This window comes from Protopterus annectens, chromosome 9.part0 (assembly GCF_019279795.1).
Source record: "Protopterus annectens isolate FY-2018-M chromosome 9.part0, PAN1.0, whole genome shotgun sequence".
In the NCBI taxonomy this organism is placed as follows: domain Eukaryota; kingdom Metazoa; phylum Chordata; order Ceratodontiformes; family Protopteridae; genus Protopterus; species Protopterus annectens.
This window is the reverse complement of record NC_056743.1, coordinates 1,945,141,286-1,945,158,159: the sequence shown is the minus strand read 5'-3', so window position 1 is coordinate 1,945,158,159 and position 16,874 is coordinate 1,945,141,286. Positions and strand designations below refer to the sequence as shown.

The following is a 16,874-nucleotide window of genomic DNA, read 5'->3' as shown; positions in this document are numbered from 1 at the left end:
TCTCTGTGACCCGGCCAGAGGCGAGTCAGATTCTAACGACAGATGCCTCAGACATAGCTTGGGAGCTCATCTGAATGGAAAGTGGATACAAGACAAGTGGCCTGCCAGACTACAGCATCTACATATCAACATGAAGGAGATGTTAGCAGTCCAGTTTGCATTAATGGCTTTCAAGGAGTTACTTCTTCCAGGGCAGGTGTTGATTCTAACAGACAACACAACTGTCATGTGGTACATCAACAAACAAGGGGAACACATTCTTATCCTCTATGCAGGCAAGCAATGATTATGTGGGAGACTGCGGTTAGCTTGCAACTAAATCTTCAGGCAAGGTTTCTGCCGGGAGCAGAGAACTCCTTAGCAGATGTGTTAAGCAGGCAAATCATGGATCCCCACGAGTGGAAACTGGATCTTCATGTATTTCGGAAATTGACAGTGTCATGGGGAACTCCAGACATAGATCTGTTCGCTTCTCCACTAAACCACCAGCTGCCAAAGTTTTGCGAAAAGGTTTCATCACACAGCTTGGAAAGTGGATGCTCTTTCTTTCAGTTGGAAAAATCTTCATGTGTATGCCTTTCCACCTCTGCCTCTCCTCCCAAAGGTACTCCTAAAGGTCAGACAAGACAAGCCAAGGATGATTTTAATAGCTCCAGATTGGCCTCTGCAACACTGGTACCCATTACTGAGGAGTCTGGTAAGGAAGCCTCCATGGCCTTTACCTTTGATTCCACACCTATTGTCTCAGAGGGACGGTCATCTACTCAATGTCAAGCTTCACTCTCTTCATCTAACAGCCTGGCATATTCTGTTTTGAACCACAGCAGGTCTCAACTTCCTCAACAAGTTTTGAATGTGATTATGGAAGCCAGAAGACCTAGTACAAGGAAAGTGTACGCTGAAAAATGGAAGAGATTTTTATTTTGGAGTGCAGCAAAGGATTTGGAGGTTTCTGAGCCTAATTTGAGTGTGGCTCTTCAATATCTTACTGAGTTATTGGACAAAGGTTTGTCTTTCTCTTCCATTAAGATTCATGCTGCAGCAATTTCAGCTCACTATGATTGTGACCCACCATTGTTTTCTCATCCTTTGTTCAAGCAATTTCTTAGAGGGGCAAAGAATATAAGAGCCCCACGTAGAGCTCCTACTCCTGCTTGGGACCTCAATTTTGTGTTGGAGAAACTTACTCTACAACCTTTTGAGCCTGCGGCTACTGCTGAATTGAAATACTTGTCATGGAAGACTGCTTTTTTGTTGGCCATTACTTCTGCAAGAAGGGTTTCTGAATTGCAGGCCCTTATGGCGGTTGAGCCTTTTTTGATTTTCCATAAGGATAGGGTATCATTACGTACTAATCCTTCCTTTATGCCTAAGGTGGTTTCTAGTGTGGCTTTAAACCAAACTATTCATTTGCCTACTTTTTATGCAGATCCCCAAAATAAGGGGGAAAAGATTTTGCACACTTTAGATGTACACAGGCAGTTGCGTTATTATTTAAGCAGGACTAAGGATTTTAGGCAGTCTCAGCAGTTGTTCGTTTCTTTTGCTTTGAGTTCTCAGGGCAAGCCTGTGTCAAAACAAACTATTTCTAAGTGGATTGGGTTTTGCATTGCATTTTGTTATTCCCATCATGGCAAGGAGATTCCAGCTGGGATTAGGCCTCATTCCACTAGGGCTACTGCCACTTCAACAGCATTTCTAAGGGGGGTGGCAACTAAGGATATTTTGGAGGCAGCTACTTGGAGTTCAGTGCATACTTTTTTCTACTCTAAATCTAGGGCTGGTTTTGCCACGGCTATTTTTCAGGGCATGTTGACAGCTCCGGCTTCTTTATGATTTGCCAGCCTCTCTTACCTCTGCTTTGGGATTCTACCCAAGTGTTAGGACTGCAGCAATGTGAGATGAAGAACATAGTACAGTTTTGTACCTACCATAAATGTAGATGTTCGAAGATCCACATTGCTGCAGTCCAATTTACCCTCCCTCCTTCCCCTCTGTGTTTAGGGGTGGTTGTGTGGGTGGGGTTGTACTTTTGTAAATTTGTATATATTGTACATATATTTGGTACAGGAGTGTTTGGTGTTTTTTGGTTTTGGTCTTATCTTTTTAGGGTCTTCTGACATCTGGGGCAAGAAAAGACTGAGGATATGACGTCGGTCATGCGCATTTGTACCCTGACGTCCTGACGTCAGACTAATGCGCCTTGACCGACGTCAGCCTTATACTTTGGTATTCGGGCCGACTGGGACAGCGGACTACCCAAGTGTTAGGACTGCAGCAATGTGGATCTTCGAACATCTACATTTATGGTAGGTACAAAACTGTACTTTTCACATGCTAAAATACCAACAGTTTCTGTTATCTCAGTTGAAAAGTAAAATGTCACAACCTGAACAACCAGACATGGAGTTGCAGGATTTGATGCATAGTGCAGAACAAGTGGGTAAACATACCTTACAATGTGGTTTTGATGCTCTAGAGGCCTCATGTAGAGCTGCTGTTACAGGCTCAGTCATACGTAGGCATGCCTGTCTCAAGGAACAAGCCTTGCCTGATCATGTCAAAGCTAAATTACTAGATGCCCCTCTTCAAAAGGATGTACTATTTGGGGCAAATGCTGAGGAAGTATTAAGGAAAATGGAGGAAAAGGCTAAATCAATGCAAACTGTGAAAGAATTTCTGCAAGTTCAACCCCCACGTTTTAGTAGAAATTGGCCTTCTAAAAACTGGTCCTTTCCTGCCACAGACAGACCCCAAAGAGGCAGATACAGGCACCCGAGGGGCAGAGGACAAACACAAGGCTCATACAGAGGCAGACAATGGCATGCTCCTACACAAAGAGGTGGTGAGGACAACTCGCAATCTTTCAGAAAGCAAAACCAATGACTTTCCCCTTTGCATGCCAACCAGGTCTCAAATGGCAGCCCCCTTAGGAGGAAAGCTGGCACTATTCTCAAAAAAATTGGCATATTGTCACAAAGGACAAATGGATCCTGAACATTATAAACAGAGGCTACAAATTCCTTTTTCATACCCTTCCAAAAATGAAAGGCATGCCAAACCTGCCACGCAATCAAAGGGCAGAGGCACAAAAGCAAATTTCAGATCTTATAAACATGAAAGCTATTCAAGAGGTACCTACGCACGAACAAGGTCAAGGTTTTTATTCCAGGCTATTTCTGGTGCCAAGGAAGGGAAAAGATTGGAGACCTATTTTGGATCTTTCCATCCTAAACACATTCCTACTCGTACCAAAATTCAAGATGCTCACTCTACAGCAACTTCTTCCCATGCTGGGCAAGGAGTCTTGGCTGGTAACACTGGACCTCAAGGATGCATACCTGCATGTCCCAATCAGACAAAATTGCAGAAGATACCTCAGATTTCTTGCAGGTTCAACCCATTATCAATTCTCTGTATTGCCCTTTGGTTTATCTACTGCGCCCAGAGTATTCACGAAATGCCTGGCATCAGTAATTGCCTACTGCAGACTTCAAGGGATACAAATATACCCTTATTTGGACGACTGCCTGATCCAAGCGGACAGCAAGCACATTATTCTGAAACATCTGGCTTATGTAATAATGTTATTAAACTCTCTAGGATACACAGTCAACAAAGAGAAATCAAGACTAATACCCTCTCGGAAGATAATTTTCCTGGGTGCCAATTTGGACACAAACACCCAGATGGCCTACCTCACGCCAGAGAAGCAGGGGCAACTAATTCAATATTTCAGAACACTGGCAAATTGCACCAGGCTGACTGCAAGGAAAATCCTGCAGGCTCTGGGATTCATGGCATCTTGCATCTTACTAATCCCATGTGCAAAGCTGCATATGAGAAAACTACAATGGTACCTAAAAAACATATGGTCTCAACACAGCTACAGTTTGGAAACAATAATACCACTAATTCCATGTCTGCAAAAGGAATTTCTGTGGTGGGCTCAAGCATGTCAAACACAGGTCTTCCATTCAGCAAGCCTCAAGCAAATCAAGTCATCACAACAGACGCCTCGGACTATGCCTGGGGGGCGCACATGACAGACCGGTGCATTCAGGGCAAATGGACCCAAAAAGAAAAGCACCTTCACATCAATCAAAAAGACATGCTAGCAGTGATAAATGCTATTACAGCTTTCAAGGACCTTCTACAACCAGGCCAGCTACTGATAAGAACAGACAACACCACAGTTATGTGGTACATAAACAAGCAGGGAGGAACACATTCTTATCCCCTATGCAGACTGGCCATGTCTTTTTGGAACATGGCCATGGACTTACAAATGGAACTACAAGCACAGTACTTGCCAGGCAAGGAAAACACGCTGGCAGACAACCTAAGCAGGAATATGACAGATCCACACGAATGGAAGTTGCATCCAGAAGTTTTTACAGAAATAACCCAAGAATGGGGAAGGCCAGACATAGATCTCTTTGCCTCCCACAAAAACCATCAATTGACAAAATTCTGCTCAAGGATCTTCCATCCAAAGGCCTGGAGAGTGGACGCTGTCTCTTTCAGTTGGACATCAATGACAGTTTATGCCTTCCCACCTCTTCCTCTGCTGCCCAAAGTCCTATTGAAGACCAGAGCAGACAGACCAAAGATGATCCTCATTGCTCCGGACTGGCCAAGGCAACACTGGTACCCACTCCTGAGGAGCCTGACGCATTCCCCACCATGGACCCTGCCTCTCATGCCTCTTCTTCTGACTCAGCACAGCTTCAAATCTCTTCACAGTCAGCTGAAAACACTCAATCTAGCCGCATGGAAGATTCCTTAGCATCACAGCAGGCCCTGCTCTCCAAGGAGGTGCAGGATGTCATTTTGGAGGCCAGAAGGCCATCAACTAGAAAAGCTTACTCTGCAAAATGGAAACGTTTTTGTGTTTGGAATGAGAAAAAGGGCCAGTGCCCTGGAAAACTGAATTTACGTCAAATACTACAATATTTGACTGAACTACTAAGCAATGGACTTTCGTTCTCCTCCATCAAAATCCATGCCTCAGCCATTTCTGCAGAATACAACACTGATCCACCTTTATTCTCTCACCCTCTAAGACAGTTCCTCAGAGGGGCTAAGAATTTAAGACCTCCAAGAAAACTACCAATACCTGCTTGGGATCTTAATTTAATTCTGGAAAAACTGACTTTGCCTCCTTTTGAGCCAGCTGCCGCATCAGATTTACAATATTTGTCCTGGAAAACAGCTTTCCTTCTGGCTATCACTTCAGCTCGTAGAGTTTCAGAACTACAGGCTCTTATGGCTTTCCAGCCTTTTATCTTCCATCAGGACAGAGTTTCATTACGTACCAACCCGTCCTTTATGCCTAAAGTGGTATCCAGGGTAGCTTTAAATCAGGCCATACATTTACCTACTTTTTATCCTAATCCTCAAAACAAAGGGGAGAGATTACTGCATTCCTTGGACATCCACAGACAACTGCGTTATTATTTGGACAGAACAAAACCTTTCAGAAAATCAGAACAGCTTTTTGTGGCCTATGCGGTAGGAGTTCAAGGAAAGTCAATATCCAAACAGACAATCTCAAAATGGATAGCCCACTGCATACGCTTTTGCTATTCCTTTCATGGCAAACTGTACCTACAGGCATTAGAACTCATTCTACCAGGGCCACAGCCACCTCTGCAGCCTTCCTCAGAGGAGTTCCTACCAAGGATATTTTAGAAGCAGCCACTTGGAGTTCTGTGCATACCTTCTCTGAGCACTACAACCTACCATTATACTCCAAATCTAGAGCAGGCTTTGCCACTGCAGTCTTGCAGGGCATTTTGGCTCCTCCTAGCTCCACCTAGTGCCTACCACCCCTTTCTTAGCTTTGGGATTCTACCCATCTGTTATGACTGCAGCTGTATGCACGATGAACATAGTACAGTTTTGTACCTACCATAAATGTAGATGTTCGAGTGCTAATACAGCTGCAGTCCAGGTTTCCCTCATTCCTTCCCCTCTAGGGGTCTTCTTTTATGGTGTATTTGCTTGCAACTACTGGTCTTTGATTATATTGCATTGCATTATTACATAATTTATGTATTGCCTTCCTTCTGGGGGCACCTGACATCTGGGGCAAGAAAAACTGAAGAAAATTGCGTCGGCTGGTTCTTTCATACCCCTGTCGCACTTACGTCGGAGAAGAAGCGATGACAACCGACGCCGGACCTAGACTTTGGAATTCGGCCGACCGAGGACCCGCCTGATGGCAGGAGAACCCATCTGTTATGACTGCAGCTGTATTGGCACTCGAACATCTACATTTATGGTAGGTACAAAACTGTACTTTCGGCAATATTGGAATTTTTCTCAACTATTCATTCAGGGTTCAGCTGCAGCAACCATTAAAGTACAATTGGCAGTGATTTCTACCTTTCACGTTGCTAATCAGCCCAACATTATGACTCATAGGCTTTGTAGGGCTTTTCTGAGAGGGACATTGTTACTCTGACCTCCAGTCTTTGATCCGGTGGTGCCATGAGACCTCTATTTTGTACTACAGAAGCTCACTTCAACTCCCTTTGAGCCCGCAGCTACGTGTAACATTAAATTCTTGTCATGGAAGACCGTATTCTTGGTAGCCATAACTTCAGCTAGGCAGGTCTCTGAACTCCAAGCATCATCGATTAGGCCACCTTATTTGGGGTTTCACAAAGATAGGGTTTCCTTAACCAACCCTTCTTTTGTTCCAAAGGTTGCCTCTGTTGTCAATATCAACCAATCCATTGAGTTGCCTGTGTTTTTTCCTGAATTCTCTAACATGGCAGAATTTGTTTCATCAGCTAGATGTTCATAGACCATTGTGTTTGTTTACATAGGACAAAATATTTCAGGAAATCAGATCAAAAATGTTTGTCTCTTCAGACTCTAGACTTGGGGTTCCTGTTTTTAAGGTAACCTTTTCTCGCTGGATCTCGCATCTCATTTATTTATGCTTCCAGTGGCAGAGAATTACTCTTTAAAGTGAAGGCTCATTCTATACGATCTGTGGCTACCTCAACTGCGTTTCAGGCTAGTATGTCCATGGATGATTGTGCTGCAGCAACATGGGCTTTGCCTCATACCTTTATTAGTCAATACAAACTAGATCTAGTCTCTAGAGGCAGATCTTCCTTTGGTTCCACTGTGCTAGAGTATTTTTCACTGAGCCACCCAAGATCTACATGCTAGGGATGCTGTCCCACGGGTAAGAATGAAGTAGAGGTTGGACTACATAACGTCAAGAAGTTATGTACTCACCGTAACATTCGATGTATGTAGTACATTTCACCTTAGTCTTACTAACCCTCCCTCCTTCCCCCTCCTGGAGGACCTGGGGTATTGTCTCTAGGTGTCCGTAGTCCTTTCTGTTGGGGTGGTTGTTCTCAGTGTGTACGTGTTGAGCTTGCAGCAAACAAGATCTGGGGAATAGACCTGTTTCATGACGGGATACCTCTTAGCCACGAACCAATTGAAGACTTCGAGCTAGAGTATGGCCAAGTCGAAGCCGAGGTTCAGCTCCGAACCCACGGGTAACAATGTAAGGCAAGATAGACTACATAAATCGAACCTTATGGTGATTACATAACTTCTTGTTTCTGTACTTCTTTCCCCCCCATTCCCTCTCATTCAGAAAGTCCTAAAAATCAGGAGGGACATGCCAAAAATTTTGGTGACTCTGTACTGGCCAAAGCAGCATTGTGGTTCCCCCTTCTACAATCTCTTGCCAAGGGCAATCACCCCAAGTTACCTCACAAGGTGGACTGACTCACACAGCAGAAGGGAACTGTTATCCATCTTCACCTAGAGATGCTGAGTTTAACTCTCTGGGTGATTAAACTTTTAATACCCTTCATACACCGCTATACAGAGGACTTGCTTTCTGTTCTGCAGGAGGCCAGGAAACCTAATGCAAAGAGATCCTACATTTCTAAATGGTTGAGATTCTCCAAATGTCATCTCCAAAGACATAAGGACCCTCTTTTAGCAGATGTCCCTTTAGTCTCAACTTGTATGTGAGCTCAAAAGCAGACAACCCAGAAAGCCTACCCCACCACCCTGGGACCTAAACTATGTCCTGGAAAAACTCACTTGGCCCAATTTGAACCAGCCAGTTCAGCATTCCTCCAGATGTATACATGGAAAACAATTTTACTAGTAGCCTTCACCTCAGCTAGAAGGGTATCAGAGTTACAGGCACTCTTGGCATGCCCTCCATACACTATTTTCCACAAAGACGGTGTCCCTGTGCACCAACCACTCCTTGCCTAAAGTGGTCAACAAGCTATCATTGAATCAGTCCATCCATCTACCCACCTTTTCCTCCTCCCCCAAAAACGCAGAGAGAATTCTGCATTCCTTGGATGTTCACAGGCAATTAAGAATATTCTTCGTGTTTCACTGTTGCAGTCATTACATTGGGGTAATCTGCTTGCAGGTTGCCCTCAGTCGGCCTGATTAACAAAGTCTTGGGTCCTGCGTGGTTGCTATCCCTTCCATGACATCAAGTCATCAGGGGTATAAAACATGCAGCCGACGCCATTACATCAGTCTTTCTTGCCGTGCGGTGCCCGAAGCAGAAGCAGTTTGCAAGTGCTGGTCGGCCGACTCCTGAAATTTTCGGTTTCGAGTTTCAGAACCGAAGTCTTCAAATACCCTATTGGGGAAACTTTTTCTTGCTCCGTACAAATGTCAGTAAAAGTTAGATTACTTGTGGAAAACAAATACCTCACAAAGATTTTCAATTGTACTGATTTCCTTGCCTAGGCCCTGACCACGACGTACCTTGTTGTCGGTTTTGTGCTTTATTTAAGCAGCACACTATCCGTCGTCGGTATATTTTTGCCTCTAAGTATTTCGGTTCTCTGTTTAATTATCCAGAAATGTCGGTTAGCCATCCGACTACCGCGATACCGAAAAAACACAAAGATAAAGACAGCCCACCGAGGTCTAAAACTGCCAACGACGCTTCTTCTGAGCCAGTTTGCCTGTTCACGGGTACACAGTGAGGCGCTTTGGCAGCTCCTGATACCGGCTACTTCTGATTCGCAGGCCTCTACTGAGACCCATTCAGAGTCCGGTATGCCGTGAGATGCTTCAACTATGGAACCTGCGGATGTCTCTAACTTGGATGGGTATGGAGCCGCTGTGCAGGCACCGGCTTCTGAGGGTGTATTCAGGCCTACGGACTTGCATATTAAATCGACACCTCCTACATTAGTTAGCCCTAAATCTCTATCCATATCTAAAAAAAATGACTCCCCAGCCACATGCTCAGGCTTCTATGCCTAAAAAACAAATAAGAATGGCTGAAGATGTAATAACTCTAGTCATGGGTAGCCACCCCCCCCCCCTTTCTAAGAGGCCTAGGACTGAGGTTGATTATGAATCTTCTGATCAGGATTCTGCTTTTTTGACTCTTCTGATGATCTGGATTTGTCCTTGCCTACTTATGAGGATTCTTATGCAGAGGACTCTATTCCCTCTGCTTCCCCTCATGAGGATTTTTCTTTTGGGGAAATCTTGCTCCCTATTTCCACTGGGAAAGCCAGGATTACTCTGATTCAAAAAAGGAACTTGGGGATTTCCTTCTACCTCAGCATAGGCCTTTAGCTATTCTTCCTGTACTGGACATTGTTGATGGTGCTTTCTCAGAATCTAGTTTGGCCCCTGATTCCCTGCCCCTGCTCCCAGAAAACCTGACCAGATGCTACAAGGTCCCCTAGTCCCACAAGTTCCTTTTCAGAAATCCTATTGCAGATCCAGGGACTCTTTCACATGGGCCTAAGGGCATTAAGGCTTTTACTGCTTAAAATACTACCCCTTCTGATAGCGACTCCAGGGCGCTGGATAGATGGGGTAAGAAGGTTTACACTTCTGCAACCTAGGCCAGTAGGGCTTTAAACTGCCAGTTTCATATGTTAAAATATCAGCAACATGTTATTGGGCTGCTTAAACAGAAAATGATGATTCCTGACTGTGTGGAAAATAAAGAATTAAGGATTTAATGCATTCTGCCGAACAAGTTGGAAAATGTACTTTGTGATGTGATTTTGATTCATTAGAGGCCTCTTGCAGGGCTGCTATTACTGGGTCTGTGCTCAGAAGGCATGCTTGGCTTAAGGAACAATCTTTGCCTGATCATGTTAAAGCTAAATTGTTGGATGCTCCTTTAAATCCAGGCTGCATGTTTGGGAACGAGGCTGAGGAAGTTCTTAAGATGGAAGATTAAGCTAAATCTTTGCAAACTGTTAGATTTCTTACAAGTTCAGCCTCCTAGATTTTAGTAGGCAATGGCCCTCTAAAAATTGGTCCTTTCCCACCCCTTCCAGGTCTTAAGCCAAACCCAGACACAGCAAAACCCCCAGGTTTCAGTCCCAGGGGACTCTCAGAACTAAGCAGTGGGGTCCTCCACTTCCAAGTCTGGGAATAATAAGACTCCCCCCATGGTAAACTGTCTCAATAACTTCCTTTTAAAATTTCCAAGCACTTATCTGACTGCCCCTTTGGGGGGAAAGATTGCTCTTCATGCAAAGAATTGGGAACTCATTACCCAGGACAAATGGGTTTTAAATGTAGTGTCCCAGGGATACAGATTTCACTTCCACACATTGCCAACACCAAATGGATGGCCGAACCTACCCCCAAATCAGTGGGCAGAGGCACAAAAACAAGTACGTTCTCTCAAGCCAGGGGGCTATTCAACTGGTACTAGAAGAGGAAACTGGACAAGGTTTCTACTGGAGACTTTTCCTGGTACCCAGAAAAGACAGTTCATGGCATCCTATCCTGGACCTGTCTACTCTAAACACCTTTTTGGAAATTGCAAAATTCAAGATGCTGACTCTTCAATTACTTCCTGTGCTAGGCAGAGATGCCTGGTTGGCAACACTAGATTTAAAAGAAGCATACCTGCACATCCCAATCAGGGAATCTTGCAGAAGATACCTACACCTCATAGCAGACAGCCCACACTATCAGTTTTCTGTACTGCCCTTTGTGAATACCCTGGGCGCAGTAGATAAGCCAAAGTGCCTAGCTCCAGTTATTGCGTTTTGCTGGCAAAGAAATATTCAAATATACCCATACCTGGACGATTATCTAATTCAGGCAGAAAGCCAGGACATACTTTTGAATCATCTGGCCTTTGTAAAAAGGGTTCTAACTTGTCTGGGGTACACCATAAACGAAAAGAAATCACAACTGGTACCCTGTCAACAAAATATATTCCAGGGTGCAAGCTTGAATACAACTTCCCAGATGGCTTACCTCACGCCAGAAAAGCAAATTCATTTGACAACTTCAAACAAATGGCCACAAAAACCCTGCTATCTGCAAAACAAATACTGCAAGCATTGGGGTTCATGGCCTCCTGCATTCTTCTAATTTTATATGCAAGACTGCATATGATGAAACTACAGTGGTATCTAAAAAATCTATGGTGTCAATATTCCCAAAACCTAGAAACAATGATTCCTATCATACCTTGCCTACGCCTAGAGTTCCTTTGGTGGGCAGAGGCCTGCCACCAAAACAAGGGACTACCTTTCACACCACCCCCTGCCGCCCAAACCCTAACAGATGCATCAGACTATGCATGGGGGGCTCACCTGGCAGGGAAGTGCATTCTGGGCAAATGGAACCCAAGTCAAATGCACCTGCATATCAGTCAAAAAGAAATGTTAGCTGTACAGAATGCTCTGACAGCCTTCAAGGACCACATTCTTCCAGGACAACTAATGGTAAAGACGGACAACACCACTGTTATGTGGTGCATAAACAAGCAGGGGGGTACACATTCGTACCCCCTCTTCAGACTAGCCATGGCATTGTGAAAAACAGCTTTGAGCTACCAGGTGCACCTACAAGCTCAATTCCTGCCAGGAAAATTAAATACACTAGCAGACAGACTAAGCAGAAACCTCATGGACCCACATGCGTGGAAACTGGAACCAAGGATTTTCAACATGTTGACAAGCAAATGGGGACGCCTCAATATAGACCTGTTTGCCTCTCCCCATAACTTCCAATTGGACAAATTTTGCTCAAGGACTCCCCACAAACAAGCCTGGAAAGTGGATTCTCTGTCCTTCAGCTGGAAAAAACTATCAGTCTATGCCTTCCCCCCTCTGCTCTGCAAAGTACTACTAAAAGTCAAACAGGACAAATCAAGGATGATTTTGATTGCTCCAGACTGTCTGAGCCAACACTGGTGTACCCCCTCCTGCGCAGTGTGTCACTGTTATCTCCATGGCACCTGCCTCAGACTCCTTCCGTGCTGTCTCAGCAGGAAAACCAGATTCTGCACCCTCAGCTACCAACACTGAACCTTGCAGCCTGGCTAATTACTCAATTTCTACTTTACCATCCCTCAGCAAACCTGTGATGGATATCACTTTAGAGGCAAGGAGGCCTAGTACTAGAAAATCTTTTGCTGAAAAATGCAAAGATTCTGTGCCTGGAACCAATCTCAAGGGATGAGCACAGCAGCGCCCAATTTACTGCAGATTTTACATTACTTAACTGAGATGCTTCACAAGGGCCTGTCTTTTTCCTCCATTAAAATCCACGCCTTAGCCATTTCAGCTCGTTATACCACAAAACCTCCCCTCTTCTCTCATCCACTGCTCAAGCAGTTCCTCAGAGGGACCAAAAATTTGAGACCACCCAGGAGAGCTCCAACCTCAGTCTGGGACATTATCTTTGTCTTGGAGAAACTGGCTCTACCTCCTTTCGAGCCAGCTGCTACTGCAGACTTAAAATTTCTTTCTTGGAAAACAGCTTTCCTTTTAGCAATCACTTCAGCTAGAAGGGTATCTGAATTACAGGCCCTTATGGCAGCAGAGCCTTTCATCATCTTTCATGCGGACAGGGTGTCACTCAGAACCAATCCATCCTTCATGCCCAAGGTGGTATCTAGTGTGGCACTTAATCAGTCTATTCATTTGCCAACCTTCTTTCCCAATCCACAGAATAAAAGGGAATGGATACTGCATTCCTTAGATGTGCACAGACAACTTAGATTCTACTTGGACAGGACTAAGCCTACAAGGAAATCTGAACTGTTGGTAGCATTTGCTGCAGGGGCAGAGGGGAAGACTATTTCAAAGCAAACCATTTCTAAATGGATAAGCCATTGCATTCATTTCTGCTATAATCACCATGGAAAACCTACCCCCCAGGGGGATCAGACCTCACTCCACCAGGGCTGCATCTATCTCTACAGCCTTTCTCAGAGGCGTCCCTACCAGGGACATCCTAGAAGCTGCTATCTGGAGTTCTGTACATACTTTCACCAAGCATCATTTGCCAATTTTCTGTAAATCCAGAGCTGGCTTTGCCACTGCAGTCTTGCAGGGCCTTATTGCTGGCCCTAATGCTATCTAAATTCCTCCTCCCCAACCATAGCTTTGGGAATCTACCCAAATGTAATGACTGCAACAGTGAAACACGAAGAACATAGTACAGTTGTGTACACTTAACATAAATGCAGATGTTTCAGTGTATTCACTGTTGCAGTTTTGGTTACCCTCCCTCCAACCCCCTAACTTCTTTTGGCTATACCTCTACTTTCCTTTACTGTGCTTAAAAGCCTTTTTGGTGTATTTGCTTTTTTGTTGGAGGTATATTTTTGTGCATTTATGTTTAATTGCTTCCCATTAGGGGGGCACCTGACATCTGGGGCAAGAAAAAAACTGATGTAATGGCATCTGCTGCATGTTTTATACCCCTGATGTCAGGGTAGAAGGGACAGCAACTGACGCAGGACCCAAGACTTTGTTAATCAGGCCGACTGAGGGCAACCTGCAAGCAGAGTACCCAAATGTAATGACTGCAACAGTGAATACACTCTAACATCTACATTTATGGTAAAGTGTACACAAGTGTACTTTTTATCTGGACAAAACCAAGTCCATTAGAAAATCTAACTTCTTGTTTCCTTCCATCCCAGAGCCCTGGGTAAGGCATTCTCCAGATAGACTATCTCCTGTTAGATCCTTAAAACTATCTGCTTCTGCTACTCCCTACCACAGAAAGGACTTGCATCTGGGGATCGGGGCACACACTACTACAGCAGTAGCCTCTTCCAAGGCCTTTTTCAAGGGCCTGGACACAGCTTCCATGCTGGATGCTGCTACCTGCTCTGCTTGTACATACCTTTACAAAACATTACAAATTGTACCATATCTCCAGCGCATGCTTAGCTAGGGCAATCCTGCAGGGGTTTCTGGAATCTGCTACCTCCACCCTTCTTCCTAAGCTCTGGTACTTTCCCACATTAAGAATACTGCAACATGAGAATAGGACCTAGAAAAGTTGTGTAAAATCTTAACGCAACCATAGATGTCCTTCTCTTCCATGTTGCAGTATTCCTCCCCACCCTCCTGTCCCCCTAACACACTACATGTCTGTCAACCATCACAGAACCCTTACCTACACCAGGGCCTTTTTGGGCAGTCTTTGGCATTTCACCAGTCTCTAGGTCATCTTTTGGCATGTCCTAGGCTGCTGTCCGACTGGACAGTTAGTCATGATGTATATACTTGCAGACGTCACATTTTACGCCCCTGGTTTATGGCCCTACGTGTGACGTCCCACGCATCAACATCAACCAGGCTTAAGCTTTTGTATAGGAGCTGACATTCGGGTCGCCTGAGGCGGAGGATCCCACAGTAAGAGTACTGAAACATGGAAGAGAATGGCATCTGTGATTATGGTAAGATTTTACACAACTATTCTTTTTCCACTAGCTTGCTTGCATTAGCATTTATGGGCAGTTTCATGGTTGAAGATTTTTCACGCATTGCTATTGCTTGAGAGTTTTAATTTTATTGATAGATGTCTGTTGCTGTTATGCAGCCTTACTGAACTGGTCTGTACATTCTGTTCCAGATTATTGTGGTCCTTCGTATGCTTCGTCACATACAGCTTGGGCTATTATGTGATTAGCTGACAAAAGTAAAGCTTTCCTGAAATGAAAAATCAGTGTGAGATTTTATTCAGACTTTCCACTACATTTTATTGACTAGTAGAGTTTTATACGGAGTCTGTTCTGTTCATGGGCTTTGATTGGTCATTTTGGTTTCAGAAAATTTAAACCGTGTTTTTATACTTGCTTTCAGGTGTACATCATTAAGGAATATCAGAGACAATGAAGAAAAAGACTCTGCTTTCCGAGGAATCTGTATGATGATTGGTGTGAATCCAGGTGGTGTTGTGCAGGTAAACTTAGTGATCATTCTGTGATTGAAGTAAAGAAGAGGTGGATGTTGTGAAAACCAGTTGTACCTTAGATCATGGCTTTCTCACAGCAATAAAACTGTTATGACATGAAGCTGTGATCCAAGATGACCAGTTCAGCTTCAGTGAGAAAATAACATGTTTTTGCCTGGTAAGGGTTTGCCTCCTCCGCAGTCACACTCGCAGACAGAGTGGAAATGTCAGAGCTGAACCATTGCTTGCACTGTAATTGTAACAGTAAGCAGTGGTTACTCTGCCATTATTGAAGGCTTTTAGAAAAGGTAGAAAGGATGAACTTTTGGGTTCACATCTTTTTAGTAGTAGCATCTTTCAGTGATTACAGTTGACCATTTCTTCTGTGGCATTTTGGAAATTTATAGCAACTCTGGAATGCTGTAAAGGAAGTCTGGACCTGAGCATTTTCAGAAGGATTTTGTAATTTGCACATCCTACCACTAGGTGACTCTTTTTTCTGGCTATTGTCATTTGATGTGCTCTTTAAGTAGTCACATCACCACCAATATAGAGAAACTCCCAGGATAAGTCCATGATGTTCTTCGTGTTTCACTGTTGCAGTCATTGAAGACTTGATCAGGGGTTCCCATCCCCCTCCTGATAAGAGGCCTAGGCAAGAGACAGACTATGAATCTTCAGATCAGGTTTCCATTTCTTCTGATCAGGAATATTCTCCCCCCAATGAGGATTCTGATGCTGAGGAATCAATTCCTTCAGCTTCTCCTCCTGAGGACTACTCTTTTGGGGAAACCTTGCATACCATGAGGGAGCACTTCCACTGGGAGAGCCAACATTTTTCAGAATCTAAGAAAAGGCTCAGACACTTTTACAACTTTTACTACCTCAACACAGGCCTCTAGCTATTCCGCCTGTGTTGGACATTGTAGATGATGTGTTCTCTGAGTCTAGTCTGACCCCTGACTCTCTACCTCCAGCTCCTATTAAGCCAGACAGATACTACAGGGTCCCTGACTCTCATAAATTCCTTTTCAAAAACCCTACTGCAGACCTAGAAACTATTTCTCAGGGTCCAAAAGGGGTCAAGGCTTCTACTGCAAAAAACCCTACCCCCTCTGACAGGGATTCTAGGGCACTGGATAGATGGGGCAAAAAGATTTACACATCTGATACTTTGGCTATAAGGGCCTTAAATTGCCAGTTTCATATGCTCAGATATCACAATATATCATGACACTGCTTAAACAGAAAATGATGGCAATTTCTGAATGTGCAGAAAACAAAGAAATTCAGGATTTATTGCATGCAGCTGAACAAGTTGGAAAGCATACTTTGCAATGTGGGTTTGATTCTCTGGAGGCCTCCTGCAGGGCTGCTGCTACAGGTTCTGTCATTAAGAGGCATGCTTGGTTAAAGGAACAAAGTCTGCCTGACCATGTTAAAGCAAAATTATTAGATGCTCCTTTACAACATGATACCTTGTTTGGTGTTAAGGCAGAAGAGGTGCTAAAGAAAATTGAGGACAAAGCTAAATCTATGCAAACTGTCAATGATTTCTTACAGGTACAGCCACCTAGATTCAGATACTGGCCTACAAAGTACTGGTCCTTTTCAGTCGCAGACTGACCTCAAAGGGAGGCAGATCCGGAGACCCTAGAGGCAGA

The 16,874-nt window shown here is 44.2% G+C and overlaps 1 protein-coding gene across 1 annotated transcript in view; it reads left to right on the top strand.

Moving 5' to 3' along the window:
- The window catches only part of TNPO2 (transportin 2), a gene marked incomplete in the record, with an annotated part of 2,382,582 nt that overhangs the window by 1,958,516 nt on the left and 407,192 nt on the right, over nucleotides 1-16,874 (top strand). Inside the window, 1 exon segment of the mRNA XM_044084755.1 lies at nucleotides 15,120-15,219. Within this exon segment, the coding sequence (XP_043940690.1) occupies nucleotides 15,120-15,219 (100 nt within the window).